The sequence below is a fragment of the Anomaloglossus baeobatrachus genome, chromosome 7, assembly GCF_048569485.1.
Source record: "Anomaloglossus baeobatrachus isolate aAnoBae1 chromosome 7, aAnoBae1.hap1, whole genome shotgun sequence".
In the NCBI taxonomy this organism is placed as follows: Eukaryota; Metazoa; Chordata; class Amphibia; order Anura; family Aromobatidae; genus Anomaloglossus; species Anomaloglossus baeobatrachus.
Window position 1 is genome coordinate 301,863,575 of NC_134359.1, and position 14,903 is coordinate 301,878,477.

At 55.1% G+C, this 14,903-nt stretch overlaps 1 protein-coding gene across 1 annotated transcript; it reads right to left on the reverse strand.

Moving 5' to 3' along the window:
• Positions 1-10,257: 10,257 nt before the first annotated feature.
• Positions 10,258-14,208, reverse strand: STX4 (syntaxin 4). Its single transcript, XM_075318639.1, has 7 exons — positions 14,136-14,208; positions 13,442-13,509; positions 13,241-13,349; positions 13,089-13,162; positions 10,959-11,096; positions 10,749-10,859; positions 10,258-10,671 (listed from the first exon to the last, which is right to left on the reverse strand). The coding sequence occupies exons 1-7, from the start codon at positions 14,206-14,208 to the stop codon at positions 10,591-10,593; spliced, it is 654 nt and encodes a 217-aa protein (XP_075174754.1). The 3' UTR covers positions 10,258-10,590.
• Positions 14,209-14,903: the final 695 nt, after the last annotated feature.

The window sequence follows — 14,903 nt, forward strand, 5'->3', positions numbered from 1 at the left end:
ATCGGGTGGTTGTCGTCAGGAGACTTTGTGTGGATCCCGGTTGCCGTCCTGTGTGTGGATATTGAGGTGGATATGATCTCCAACACAACATGGCGGCCGGCGATGGTCAGGCTTTCACTAGTGCAGTCCCAGCTTTATTTCACCCTTGGTTTGGAGGCCATATTGGATCTTCTTGTCTCACTGGTGGCTTCTTCTGGTAATGCAGATTTCTGACTGGTCGTGATGGGGGCGGACGTCCACCTGTCTCATTTTTGGTCCCTATTGATGAGCATACCCGACTATCAGCCCCGGAAATCGCCCTAAGGCCAAGCAAAACGCTCGTTAGTCTGGTGAGATGATTTATGGCGGCACATTGTCCTGTCTAACCGGTGATGTCGACGCCATTATATCTCATGTGTAGGGTGATTGGATTAAAGGGGTTTTCCATATTTTCATGGATGACTTTTGCAGTTAAGATTTGCAGCGGTTCTTGAGATATGAACACTGTGATTACAGCTCGTTGCCTAGGAGACCGACCACCACTGTTTGTAAGCGATCCTGGCCAGCTTCAAACAGCGCTTGCAAGCTCAATAGAAAAGAGCTTGTAATCACTGCACATGTTCTGCTGTCTAGCAGAGGTGGTTGGTCTCCAAGGCAACGAGCTGTAAACAAAAGTGTCCATATATCAAAAACGACTGCCGATTTGAATAAGCAGGAAGTTGCAGACTTGCTTGTATTTACCAGCTCTTTCCGACAATATCCGCTCCTGGAGCTGCGGAATAACCCTTTAAGCGTTCTGTGCTGGTACAGATGTATGTCAACCGGTAAACGACTGATCATCAGCACTTCTATAGGGGCCATGAAAGACCTACAATGATCAGAATCCTCCCTACGCCTACGCTAGGAGGACGCAAAGCCTATCCCCGACATGAAATGGCTGATAACAGAGAGCAATAGATTGTATTCACCTGTCCTGCAGAGTCGAGTGCTGTCTGAGCCCCCGGTCCGTCCAGATCAACTTTCCTCCAATTATACATTTGTCTAAGTCATTAATAACCCACAATGCTGTACTGAGGACATCCTCCGCCTGATATAAAGCTGTTCTAGTGTCGGTCATTACTGCCTCTTGTGGTCGCATTCCACAGTCTGACCGCTCTAACTGTAAAGAACCCTTCCTATTTAGCTGCCGGAATCACTTTTCTTCCCCCGCAGTGAGTGCCCCTGGTCCTTAGTATTGTCTTTGGAAGGAATAAGTCCTGCGCCGTCCTTTATACTGACCACACATGTATTTATACATATAATGAGATCTCCTCTGAGACAGCTTTTTCTAAGCTAAACAAATCCAACTTTTCCAACCTCTCATCATACAGGCGGCCTCCATTCCTCATCATACAGGCGGCCTCCATTCCTCATCATACGAGCGGCCTCCATTCCTCATCATACAGGCGGCCTCCATTCCTCATCATACAGGCGGCCTCCATTACTCATCATACGGGCGGCCTCCATTCCTCATCATACAGGCGGCCTCCATTCCTCATCATACAGGCGGCCTCCATTACTCATCATACGGGCGGCCTCCATTCCTCATCATACGGGCGGCCTCCATTCCTCATCATACGGGCGGCCTCCATTCCTCATTATACGGGCAGCCTCCACTACTCATCATACGGGCGGCCTCCATTCCTCATCATACGGGCGGCCTCCATTCCTCATCATACAGGCGGCCTCCATTCCTCATCATACAGGCGGCCTCCATTCCTCATCACACGGGCGGCCTCCATTCCTCATCACACGGGCGGCCTCCATTACTCATCACACGGGCGGCCTCCATTACTCATCACACGGGCGGCCTCCATTACTCATCATACGGGCGGCCTCCATTACTCATCATACGGGCGGCCTCCATTACTCATCATACGGGCGGCCTCCATTACTCATCATACAGGCGGCCTCCATTACTCATCATACGGGCGGCCTCCATTACTCATCATACGGGCGGCCTCCATTACTTATCATACAGGCGGCCTCCATTCCTTGTAATAATCTAGTTGCCACCTTTGATCTGACTATAACTTCTAAATTTCCTTTTTAAAATGTGGAGCTTAAAACTGGATCCCATATTCCAGATGTGGCCTTACAAGTGATTTATAGAGGGGGAACAATACGCTGGGATCCCGGGATCTAATCTCTTTTTATACACCCTAGAATCTTGTTTGCTTTAGCAGCTGCTGCCTGACATTGATGCTGCTGCTCGGCTGCTTGTACCCAGAATCCCCCGCTCCTTCTCCTGTTCTGTAGTCCGGAGGTTACTTCCATGTAATGTATACGCAGTTATAGGATGACTCCGTCCTCGGGGCATTACTTTACATTTATCACCATTACATCTCCTGTGTCCAGTGTCTGCCCATTCTGACATCTTATCCAGATCCTTCTGTAATATTGTATCAAGTTCAGTTTTTAATATCCTACATAGTTTGGTGTCATCAGCAAAGACTGACACTTTACTATCAATCCCATCCACAAGGTCATTAATAAAGAGATTAAACAGAATCGGTCCTAGCACAGATCCCTGCGATCCCCACTGCTCCCAATACAGATCCCTGCGATCCCCACTGCTCCCAGTACAGATCCCTGCGGTCCCCACTGCTCCCAGTACAGATCCCTGCGGCCCCCACTGCTCCCAGTACAGATCCCCGCGGCCCCCACTGCTCCCAGTACAGATCCCATCCCTGCAGTCCCCACTGCTCCCAGTACAGATCCCTGCAGTCCCCACTTCTCCCAGTACAGATCCCTGCAGTCCCCACTGCTCCCAGTACAGATCCCTGCAGTCCCCACTTCTCCCAGTACAGATCCCTGCAGTCCCCACTTCTCCCAGTACAGATCCCTGCAGTCCCCACTTCTCCCAGTACAGATCCCTGCAGTCCACGCCACTCCCAGCACAGATCCCTGCGGTCCCCGCCGCTCCCAGCACAGATCGCTGCGGTCCCCACTGCTCCCAGTAGGTTCCTGCGGTGCCCACCGCTCCCAGCACAGATCCCTGCGGTGCCCACTGCTCCCAGTACAGATCCCTGCGGCCCCCACTGCTCCCAGTACAGATCCCTGCGGCCCCCTCTGCTCCCAGTACAGATCCCTGCGGTCCCCACTGCTCCCAGTACAGATCCCTGCGGCCCCCACTGCTCCCAGTACAGATCCCTGCGGCCCCCTCTGCTCCCAGTACAGATCCCTGCAGTCCCCACTGCTCCCAGTACAGATCCCTGCGCTCCCCACTACTCCCAGTACAGATCCCTGCGGCCCCCACTACTCCCAGTACAGATCCCTGCAGTCCCCACTGCTCCCAGTACAGATCCCGGCGGTCCCCACTGCTCCCAGTACAGATCCCGGCGGTCCCCACTGCTCCCAGTACAGATTCCTGCGGTCCCCACTGCTCCCAGTACAGATTCCTGCGGCCCCCACTGCTCCCAGTACAGATCCATGCGGTCCCCACTGCTCCCAGTACAGATCCCTGCGGCCCCCACTGCTCCCAGTACAGATCCCTGCGGCCCCCACTGCTCCCAGTACAGATCCCTGCGGCCCCCACTGCTCCCAGTACAGATCCCTGCGGCCCCCACTGCTCCCAGTACAGATCCCTGCGGCCCCCACTGCTCCCAGTACAGATCCCTGCGGCCCCCACTGCTCCCAGTACAGATCCCTGCGGTCCCCACTGCTCCCAGTACAGATCCCTGCGGCCCCCACTGCTCCCAGTACAGATCCCTGCGGCCCCCACTGCTCCCAGTACAGATCCCTGCGGCCCCCACTGCTCCCAGTACAGATCCCTGCGGCCCCCACTGCTCCCAGTACAGATCCCTGCGGCCCCCACTGCTCCCAGTACAGATCCCTGCAGTCCCAGTCGCTCCCAGTACAGATCCCTGCAGTCCCCACTGCTCCCAGTACAGATCCCTGCGGTCCCCACTGCTCCCAGTACAGATCCCTGCGGTCCCAGTCGCTCCCAGTACAGATCCCTGCGGTCCCCACTGCTCCCAGTACAGATCCCTGCGGTCCCAGTCGCTCCCAGTACAGATCCCTGCGGTCCCCACTGCTCCCAGTACAGATCCCTGCGGCCCCCACTGCTCCCAGTACAGATCCCTGCGGTCCCCACTGCTCCCAGTACAGATCCCCGCGGCCCCCACTGCTCCCAGTACAGATCCCTGCGGTCCCCACTGCTCCCAGTACAGATCCCCGCGGCCCCCACTGCTCCCAGTACAGATCCCTGCGGCCCCCACTGCTCCCAGTACAGATCCCTGCGGCGCCCACTGCTCCCAGTACAGATCCCTGCGGCCCCCACTGCTCCCAGTACAGATCCCTGCAGTCCCCACTGCTCCCAGTACAGATCCCTGCGGTCCCCACTGCTGACTATAGCCATTTAGAGAATATACCATTTATGACTCTTTGTTTCCTATCTTGTAGCCAACCCCTCCCCCATCTCCTTATAGTTTCGCCCGATCGCGGCTTCTGGAGCTTCAGTATAAGGCTATTATGTGGCACAGGATCAAATGCCTTTGCATCGATCCATCCGCCTGCAGATCCCATTAACTCTCTATTGCCCGTTGCTGCTTTGGAGCCAGTCCCTTGCCTGTTCTACAGTGGTGCATTGTGGGAGAGGCCGAGATGATCGCAGCTCCGGATGTAAATGGAGCAGAAGACGTGCTGTGACCAGTGCAGGGAAAGCAGAAGTTACTCCATGATATAGGAAGATTTATCCTGTAAATGGTGATCACAGATCTAGTGATCAGCTGAGTGCTCGCATCTCACTCGTAACCCCTTCAATGACCAGGCCAGAAGAGGCCTTAAAGGGATTGTCCCGGGGTATTGAATTTACATTGGCTGTGGTGCAGCCGGTGTCACATCAGCAAATGCCGAACACCAGGAGACTCGGCACGGGACCGGGGGAAGCAGCGGCAGCACTAATGGTTCTGTACAGTCCATGGCACTCATCAATGGCTGGTGAAATAGAAGACAGAAGTAGTAATAAACCGCTTCTGTCCCTTCCCCGGGTCTGCGGCTGCGTCTGACAGAAACAAACTGATAGATGGCAGCTCGGCTGAATAAAGCCTGCGAGGGGTAAGCAAGTAACCTAAAATACTTAACTCAGCCATTCATAGACCTAGATACGGAGTTTAGTTGATGTAGCCTAAAATACATATTAATGAATGCTTTTATTTTCTACTAACACTTTATATATATATTCAGTAATTTTCCTTAATACAATATTTTAGCACATGTACCTTAAAGATGGCTGCTACATCCTGGTCGACACCCAAGATGATGAGCACGAGGAGGAATAGCCAAAGTTTGGAACAACCAATCCAGTAGAGACTATGCAAGCGGCGACACGCCCCGAGCCCGACCTGCGCTATTTGATTGGACGATATATTTTGTTTCCACCCTTTTCTTATCTAGAACGCTAAAAGTTTTGTGAACAATAAACGGAGCAGAATGTCTTTGGCGTCCGTCGTGAGAGGAAGCTCAGGACCGATCCAGAGTCTGTAAGGCCATGTGCGCACATTGCTTTTTTCCATGCGTTTTGAGCTGCAGCGTTTTAATGCAAAATTGCATGCGTTTTGATTTCCAGGCAAAGTCTATGGAAAAATAGGGCTTTGTTGTGCGCATGATGCATTTACAAACGCTGCATTTTAGTTGCGGAAAATTGGTCAAAATCCCTGCGTTTGAGGAAGCAGCAGTCAATTGTTTTTGCCATTTTGGCAGCGTTTTAATAACATTGAAGTCAATGAGAAATGTCTAAACACATATTTTTCAAGAAAGTATGCGTTTCACTTGCTTTTTACTAGCAATCCGCATGTGTTTTTGACATAATAAACGCAGGTCTATCGGTCTCTCTCTGTCAGTCGCTCTATGTCTCTATCTCTGTCGATGCCGGTCTCTCCCTCCCACCCCCTCTCTCATACTCACCGATCCCCGGCGTTGCGCTGCACGGCTGTCACACTGCTCTGGCGGCTTCTCGTCTTTTGAAAATGCCGGCCACTCATTAATCCATCACATATTCCCTGCTTCCCCCGCCCACCGGCGTCTATGATTGGTTGCAGTCAGACACGCCCCCACGCTGAGTGACAACTGTCCCACTGCAACCAATCACAGCGGCCGGTGGGCGTGTCCATATCGAGCAGTTAAAAAAATAAATAGTTAAAAAAAAAAAAAAAAACCGCGTGCGGTCCCCCCAATTTGGATACCAGCCAAGGTAAAGCTACACGGCTGAAGGCTGGTATTCTCAGGATGGGGAGTTCCACGTTATGGGGAGCCCCCCCAGCCTAATAATATCAGTCAGCAGCTGCCCGGAATTGCCGCATCCATTAGATGCAACAGTCCCGAGACTTTACCCGACTCATCCTGAATTGCCCTGGTGCGGTGGCAAACGGGGTACTAAGGAGCTAATGGCAGCAGCCCATAGCTGCCACTAACTCCTAGGTTAATCATGGCAGGCATCTCCCTAAGATACCTTCCATGATTAACCTGTAAGTTGAAGAAAAACACACACACCCGAAAAAATCCTTTATTTGTAAAGAAAGACAAAAAAACCCCTCTTTCACCACTTTATTAACCCCTCAAAAACACCTCCAGGTCCGACGTAATCCATGCAAGGTACCACGACGCTTCTAGTTCTGCTACATCGGAAGCTGACAGGAGCGGCCGTAGTACACTGCCGCTCCTGTCAGCTCCACGCAGCAACTGAAGTGAGTCGCGTGATCAGCTGTGCTGTCACTGAGGTTACTTGCGGCCACCGTTCTCCGGTGGAGGACTGCAGCTGTGGCCGTGAGTAACCTGAGTGAAAGCATAGCTGATCGCGCGGCTCACTGCAGTCACTCAGGGGATTTGCGGTCACAGGTGAGTCCCTCACGTGTGAACGCAAATCAGGCTGCCACACAGAGAGAGCCGCGCAATGTCAGTGAAATCGGGTGAAGCTCTGACGTCACTGCTGCGGATCCCTGTGTCCTGGCACTGACCTCAGAGGTTTATCTGAGTTCATGAAAGCACACAGAGACAGAGCCGCGGGATGACAATGAAGTCGGGTGCAGTTCATTTGAGTTCATTCTCATTGCCCGTCTGTCTGTGTCTGCGGTCAGCCGGCATGTAGCAGAGCTGGGGGACCGCACTGACAAAAATGCATCCAAAACGCATGCAAAATGCATCCAAAATACATGCGTTTAGAATGCATTCTTTTTGTCAACACGCAGCGTCACGTCTGCCAGAGGGTGCATTTATTTCTGCACTGGTCAGGACGCAACGTGCGCACATAGCCTTATTCTCTCGTGTGCACACGACAATCCAGATAATCTGAAAAGGGCAGTCAGACCTTAAGGGACCCTTTGTGGTCTCACCTCAACAAGCCCAAGAGCAAGTAGAGTAAATGTTCAGCACTTGGTCATTAAGGGGATAGGTGGTCACTTGTAGATTGATGGGGGTCTTAATCACAGAGATCACCCACTGATCACCAGAATGGGGGACGTCTCTGCCTCATGTGAATGGAGCAGAGGCTGAACATGTTCTCCATTCTCATCCTATACTCTGCTTTCTCCGCCCGTCCCGTAGAGGATGAAGGGAGCGGAGGCGTGTGTGCCCGATAGCTGCGACTGATGGGGGTGTCAGGGGTCAGAAGCCTGAATTCCCCATATAGGTCATAACTTAGAAACAATACTAATAATGTTTTACCTCCGGAAGATTCAGAAATCAATATTCTGTGGAATAACCATGATGTATAATCCCAGCTTTCATGCGTCTTGGCCGCTTTCCTCCAGTCTTCACACAGCTTTTGGGTGATCTTATTCCACTCCTGGTAAAGAACTGCTGACATTTCTGCGTTTGATGGCTTGTGAATATCCATCTTCCTCTTGATTACATTCCAGAGGTTTTCAATGGGGTTCAGGTCTGGAGATCGGGCTGGCCATGACAGGGTTTTGATGTGGTGGTCCTTCACCCACACATTGATGGACCTAGCTGTGTGGCATGGTGCATTGTCCTGCTGGAAAAAACAGTCCTCAGAGTTGGGGAACATTGCCTGAGCAGAAGGAAGCAGCTGTTTTTCCAGGATAACCTTGTATGAGGCTTGCTTCATATGCCCTTCGCAAAGTTTAATCTGCCCAATTCCTAAGTAAGTTCATCTTCTCTGATGAGTAATTTTCAGCTTTGCCCAACACCTGGTCATGTAATGGTTAGACGGAGACCTGGAGAGGCGTACAAGCCACAGTCTTGCACCCACTGTGAAATTTGGTGGAGGATCGGTGATGATCTGGGGAGGCTTCAGCAAGGCTGGAATTGGGCAGATTAAACTTTGTGAAGGAGGGGATTCCGAGGAGGTTCCCAGTCCTCTTTGCCTCCTGTCGCCGCCCAACCACCCGCTGTTCTTCTGCCTTGTGAGGCTGGAGGCCGTCTGTTGTCTGCAAAGTACTAAGTACAACAAGCCCAGCCGGGCTGAAGGTTAGAGTAGAGCGGGGTCTGGCCCAAAGACTCTACCGTCTGGTGGTGGGCGCTTAGAAAAATATTTTTGCAAAAAGAAAAGTTGATGACTATGTATATGATATGCTGTTCTATTAACCTGTGATTAGTGAGGACGGGGTGCAGAAATAGAGTTTTTCCAAGAGTGAGCGGTGGGACTGTGGAAGGAGGAGGCGGAGTCTGAAGTAGGCCAGTATGGTGCCCTGAAATTCCTGCTGGCGGCCCTGCAGATAGGGCTGTAATAGAACGGGATCAAACATGGGACAGTAATAACTTCATGACACTAACAGCAGCGCTGTGCTGCTGTCGCCTCGGACTTGCCCCGTCTGGGGGCTCGCCCCGCCGCCTCCGCCTCAGTCTGGGGGCTCGCCCCGCCGCCGCCTCAGTCTGGGGGCTCGCCCTGCGCCGCCTCAGTCTGGGGGCTCGCCCTGCGCCGCCTCAGTCTGGGGGCTCGCCCTGCGCCGCCTCAGTCTGGGGGCTCGCCCTGCGCCGCCTCAGTCTGGGGGCTCGCCCTGCGCCGCCTCAGTCTGGGGGCTCGCCCTGCGCCGCCTCAGTCTGGGGGCTCGCCCTGCGCCGCCTCAGTCTGGGGGCTAGCCCCGCCGCCTCAGTCTGGGGGCTAGCCCCGCCGCCTCAGTCTGGGGGCTCGCCCCGCCGCCTCCGCCTCAGTCTGGGGGCTCGCCCCGCCGCCTCCGCCTCAGTCTGGGGGCTCGCCCTGCGCCGCCTCAGTCTGGGGGCTCGCCCTGCGCCGCCTCAGTCTGGGGGCTCGCCCTGCGCCGCCTCAGTCTGGGGGCTCGCCCTGCGCCGCCTCAGTCTGGGGGCTCGCCCTGCGCCGCCTCAGTCTGGGGGCTCGCCCTGCGCCGCCTCAGTCTGGGGGCTCGCCCCACCGCCTCCGCCTCGCTGCAGTAAGGTCTGAAGTTGCAGCATGTCTACTCCTGGCAGACGGCTCAGGATAGGTTACCTCCTGCTGGATGTGGACGGCTGATAGCGGTTATAGCGGTGCAGCAGCTCACAGGTTCTTTGCGTGAAAACAACATTTATCTGCTCTAAAACCAGTTAGGACATAAGAAAAAAGGGGAGACAAGCCTATGCAATTATTTAATATTCCTGGAGTGACATACAATAAGTCCCTGGTGGTCTAGGGCAATTTCACTCTTAGGATGTCCCTGGGGGCCCAGTTTTCACTTCCTAAACCCGGATTCGTTACTTAATGTGGATGGACGTCATGTGAGTGAAGATGCCCTTTAAGTCGTCACAAGCACTTACCGCCGGCCGCCATCTTGAACGGACGCTCATTCACAGCAGAGGACGCTGGTCTTACATATTATTAGTTTATTTAATACAAGATTGTTATATATATAAAAAATGGAACACTGAGTGGAGCAGTCGGTGCGAGGGCCGGGCCCCCCGGACAGGAGACGCTTCCAGCATTACAGGAGCCGGCGCCGGACTGCACCCTCATCATCAGAACAAAGTGCAAGCTCCTCCCTGGTGACTAGTCCGGATGCAGCCGGAGCTGCATTCACGATTCTGCTGAGCTGCAGCATGCAGCGCTGGGATGCAGGACACTACATATCTCACAGTGCCGGCATCCCGGGGTGTAGACACCGCGGATCCCAAGCAGCTGCCAGCAAATAGAGCTCCGGCAGCTCCGGACAGTTATATGGAGATTTCCCGTAAAAAAAAATACTGTATAAAAGTGAGGCCGCTCATTACATAAATTATATTAGGAATTAAAAAACAAGAACCGTAGCGACTGAGCGCCGCACACCCCCTGTGCAATGTGGTGGACGCCCCGGGCACCAGCAAGGGGCAGTATATGGACCTGAGAGAACATTCAGCACGTCGGGGCCATCACATGGACAGTGATGGAGGCAGCGGCGCTCGCGCACACGCACACACTGACATCTATAATGGTAAAGTATAAGGCACACTTGGAAATCGCACACAGTGTCGGTGGTAGGTCACCTCCAAGTTCAGTTACCCTCCCCCGGCCCCAGCGGAGTCCACCGGTCCTGTCCTCAGAAGCTGCACTGAGCCGGGTCCCCACAGGGATCAGGACGGCATCGCTGGATGATACAGATATATACAGGGTGGAGGGGACACGGGTCCTCGTCTGCTCATCTGCTTTCAGGTCGTGAGGGACACCGTGACGATGAGGACGACGACAATGATGAAAATGGCCAAGCAGATGGCGATGTAGACTTTCTTCTGCAGAGAGAACAGACGGATGTGTAAAACGCGTCGGGGGACATAGGACATGGCACAAGTCATTGGCCGGCTCTCACCTTCCGTGCCTTCTGCCGGTTGTCCACCGCCTGGTCCAGCTGCTTCTTGGCTTTTTCTACATAATCCGTAGAATGTAGAATATTCTTCTCGATGCTGTCTATGGTCTCCCCCTGAGATGGGGACAAAAGTCAGGACAACGTGAGGACGAGGGAGGGAAAGAGGAATCTTCCACCCCCCACCCAAAATAATCTCCTATATGGAGCCCTCACCTGCGCCTCCACCTCCATGGCCAGGTACATGAACATGTCGTGAAGCTCCACAATGCTCTTCTCCAGCTTCAGGATCTCCTCGTGCCGAGCTTCGATTTCATTCAGGGCCTGTTTAGTGACCTGCGTGTCCTTCAGGATCTGCAGAGAAGCCCCCGGTCACACAGTGATGCCCACCTACTGATCTGAACAGTCTCCAGCGTGCAGGCATCGTACATAAACCGCGCTCCACCATGCCCGCCTTCCCCCATCATACACTAAACCGCACCCCACCATGCCCACCTTCCCCATCACACACTAAACCTCACCCCACCATGCCCACCTTCCCCATCACACACTAAACCGCTCCCCACCATGCCCACCTTCCCCATCACACACTAAACCGCGCCCCACCATGCCCGCCTTCCCCATCACACACTAAACCGCACCCCACCATGCCCACCTTCCCCATCACACACTAAACCGCGCCCCACCATGCCCACCTTCCCCATCACAAACTAAACCGTACCCCACCATGCCCACCTTCCCCATCACACACTAAACCGCACCCCACCATGCCCACCTTCCCCCATCACACACTAAACCGCGCCCCACCATGCCCACCTTCCCCATCACACACACTAAACCGCGCCCCACCATGCCCACCTTCCCCATCACACACACACTAAACCGCGCCCCACCATGCCCACCTTCCCCCATCACACACTAAACCGCGCCCCACCATGCCCACCTTCCCCATCACACACACTAAACCGCGCCCCACCATGCCCACCTTCCCCATCACAAACTAAACCGCACCCCACCATACCCACCTTCCCCCATCACACACTAAACCGCGCCCCACCATGCCCACCTTCCCCATCACAAACTAAACCGCACCCCACCATACCCACCTTCCCCCATCACACACTAAACCGCGCCCCACCATGCCCACCTTCCCCATCACAAACTAAACCGCGCCCCACCATGCCCACCTTCCCCATCACAAACTAAACCGCACCCCACCATGCCCACCTTCCCCATCACACACTAAACCGCACCCCACCATGCCCGCCTTCCCCATCACACACTAAACTGCGCCCCACCATGGCCACCTTCTCCATCACACACTAAACCGCACCAAACCATGTACGCCTTTCCCATCGCAAAACTAAACCGTGACCCACCATGTTTGCCTTTCCCCAAACCGCGCCCCACGATGCCCACCTTCCCCATCACACACTAAACCGCGCCCCACCATGCCCACCTTCCCCATCACACACTAAACCGCGCCCCACCATGCCCGCCTTCCCCATCACACACTAAACCGCGCCCCACCGTGCCCACCTTCCCCATCACACACTAAACCGCACCCCACCATGCCCGCCTTCCCCATCACACACTAAACCGCGTCCCACCATGCCCAACTTCCCCATCACACACACTAAACCGCGCCCCACCATGGCCACCTTCTCCATCACACACTAAACCGCACCCAACCATGTACGCCTTTCCCCATCGCAAAACTAAACAGTGACCCACCATGTTTGCCTTTCCCCAAACCGCGCCCCACGATGCCCACCTTCCCCATCACACACTAAACCGCGCCCCACGATGCCCACCTTCCCCATCACACACTAAACCGCGCCCCACCATGCCCACCTTCCCCATCACACACTAAACCGCGCCCCACCATGCCCACCTTCCCCATCACACACTAAACCGCGCCCCACGATGCCCACCTTCCCCATCACACACTAAACCGCGCCCCACGATGCCCACCTTCCCCATCACACACTAAACCGCGCCCCACCATGCCTGCCTTCCCCATCGCAACACAACTCTCTCCACCTTACATTCATGCAACATCCTACACCAATCACCTACACAACCTTGGGAGCCCGTCCCCTCCCCCAATACTCCCAGCAACCTCACAAGTCACCAAAACTCCAGCCAGCGCCCACCCTCAACCCTCCTGCCCCCTTTCCCCCAGTCACCAACACCCCTGCCAGTTTTTCCCCCCAACACACCCTATAGAGCCCTCATTCCCCACCAATGATGCACACTCCTCATAGTCCCCGCATGCTGCATGACGGTGACACCACGCGCTGCCTCTGCCCCAAGCTGCCATTTTCCCCTCCGTTGCCCCCTTACGTTGCAGGTGAACACGTCCGTCTGTCCACTCTCCAGCATCTCATCAAACTGCTCGTCAGTGACGCTGTGACCGGCTGTGAAACAAAACAGGAAGGTTAGTGGGGTCCTCCACTACAGCCCCCCGATATGTGCAGGAATGCTCAGCCACGTACTGATCTGCAGCTGCCGCTTGATCCTCTTCACGTTGTTGTCTCTGTACTGCGTCTGCACCAGGTTGCACTGGTTCAGAATTTCAAAGAATTGCTGAGAGAGGACGGCGTGCTGCAAGACGGGAGACGGTGCGATCAGCGGACCCGAGCCCAGGGGTGAAGCCCCCGCCCCGCCCCCACCCCGAAGGGTCAGTAGGACTATACCTGAGTCTTCTTCATCCGCAGGTGCACCGACCGCCTCACCTCCTCATCATCCTCCTTTATCTCAATGACTGTAATGATGGAGGAACCAAGGTGAGACAGGGACAGGTGAAGGACTCTCTCCCCCCCCCCCCCCCCCGAAGCCCCAACTACCGCCCTCACCGCCCTCTGGACCTGACAGCCGGCCCGACGTCTCCATCCCCTCACCAGGCCCCAGTTACCAGAGATAACCATCCTCCCCCAGCACTCAGGCACTGGCTCCAATGTACCAGTCCACTTCACCGGATATAACCGCGAAGCACCAGCCCCACACCGGGGCCCCCACAAGTGTCATCTCTAGCCCCACACCAGGGCCCCCCCAAGCAATAGCCCTAGCCCCACACCGGGGCCACCCCCAAGCAATAGCCCTAGCCCCACACCGGGGTCCCCCAAGCAATAGCCCCGCCCCCCCCCCAATATCTGCCTAGCCCCCCCCTTCAAGCTTCAGCCCTGACCCCACCAAAGGGTCCTAGCTTCTGCCCTGACCCCACACTGGGGCCTCCCAACATCCGCCCTGGCCCCACCACATAGTCCAAGCTTCAGCTCTAGCCCCACCCCGGGCCCCAAGCTCCATACCGAGCCCCGAGCGCCAGACTCTACCCCAAGCCGATGCCTTACCCCACCATCCAGGGACCCCCTTCCGGCCCGCTGCACTTACTCTGTAGCTTACTCCGGATTTCCTTTGCGATGCGTTTTATCTCTTCCCGCAGAGTTTGTAAATCTTTCTTCATACCTGAGAATAGAACAAGCATCGGGATTAATGACAACCCGAGCGCCGACTAACCGAAAAAAATAAACAGGAACAGAGAGCTGCAGATCGCGAGCACGAGCCGAGCACGGAGTCACCGCGTCACCCGTACCGATGGCAGCACGGTCACCACCGGAGTATGGGAAGGTGGCCGGGGATGTGAGGAGCTCTGCCTCTTGGCCACTGCACAGGGTGCAGGAGAGGCGTGCAGCAACGGCCTCGCTGGCCACGTCAGCGCTGGGGGCCCCGCGGCTGGTCACTTACTGTCATCGGTAGCGGCTGGCTCAGGATCTTCACCTGACTGGGACTCCAGCTCCGACACTTTGCTGCTCAGGACGCTCATCGAGTCCCGGATCTCACGAGTCTAAAGAAAAAGACAGTGCGGGTGAGGAGAGGCGCCCCCTGCTGGCCACTGTCGTAACATGACAGTCAGTAATGCCGCCGCTACCATCCTGAAGAACTGGTGGTCCGTCTCCGACTCATCGCATGCCCGCCATTCGACATCGAGATGAAGACTTTTTGCTCATTCGGGTTCTGAGTCGCTGTCGCCCTGAAACAGAAAAACAGAACAGGGGGGTGAAGAATAATGCAACCAGAGAAGAGAGACCCCAGAAATCAAGGACAAGGGGGTCCCCAGCGAGAGGAGACTTTCTGTAGGACCCCCAACCCTCACCTTTC

Excerpts from the sequence above, each read along its gene's own strand:
- STX4 (XM_075318639.1), bottom strand. The coding sequence starts at position 14,208 with ATGAAGAAAGATTTACAAACTCTGCGGGAAGAGATAAAACGCATCGCA. Across the intron at positions 13,163-13,240 it reads CAAGCGGCAGCTGCAGATCA|CCGGTCACAGCGTCACTGAC; the intron begins GTACGTGGCTGA and ends TTTGTTTCACAG. Across the intron at positions 11,097-13,088 it reads CGGACGTGTTCACCTGCAAC|ATCCTGAAGGACACGCAGGT; the intron begins GTAAGGGGGCAA and ends GCTTCTCTGCAG.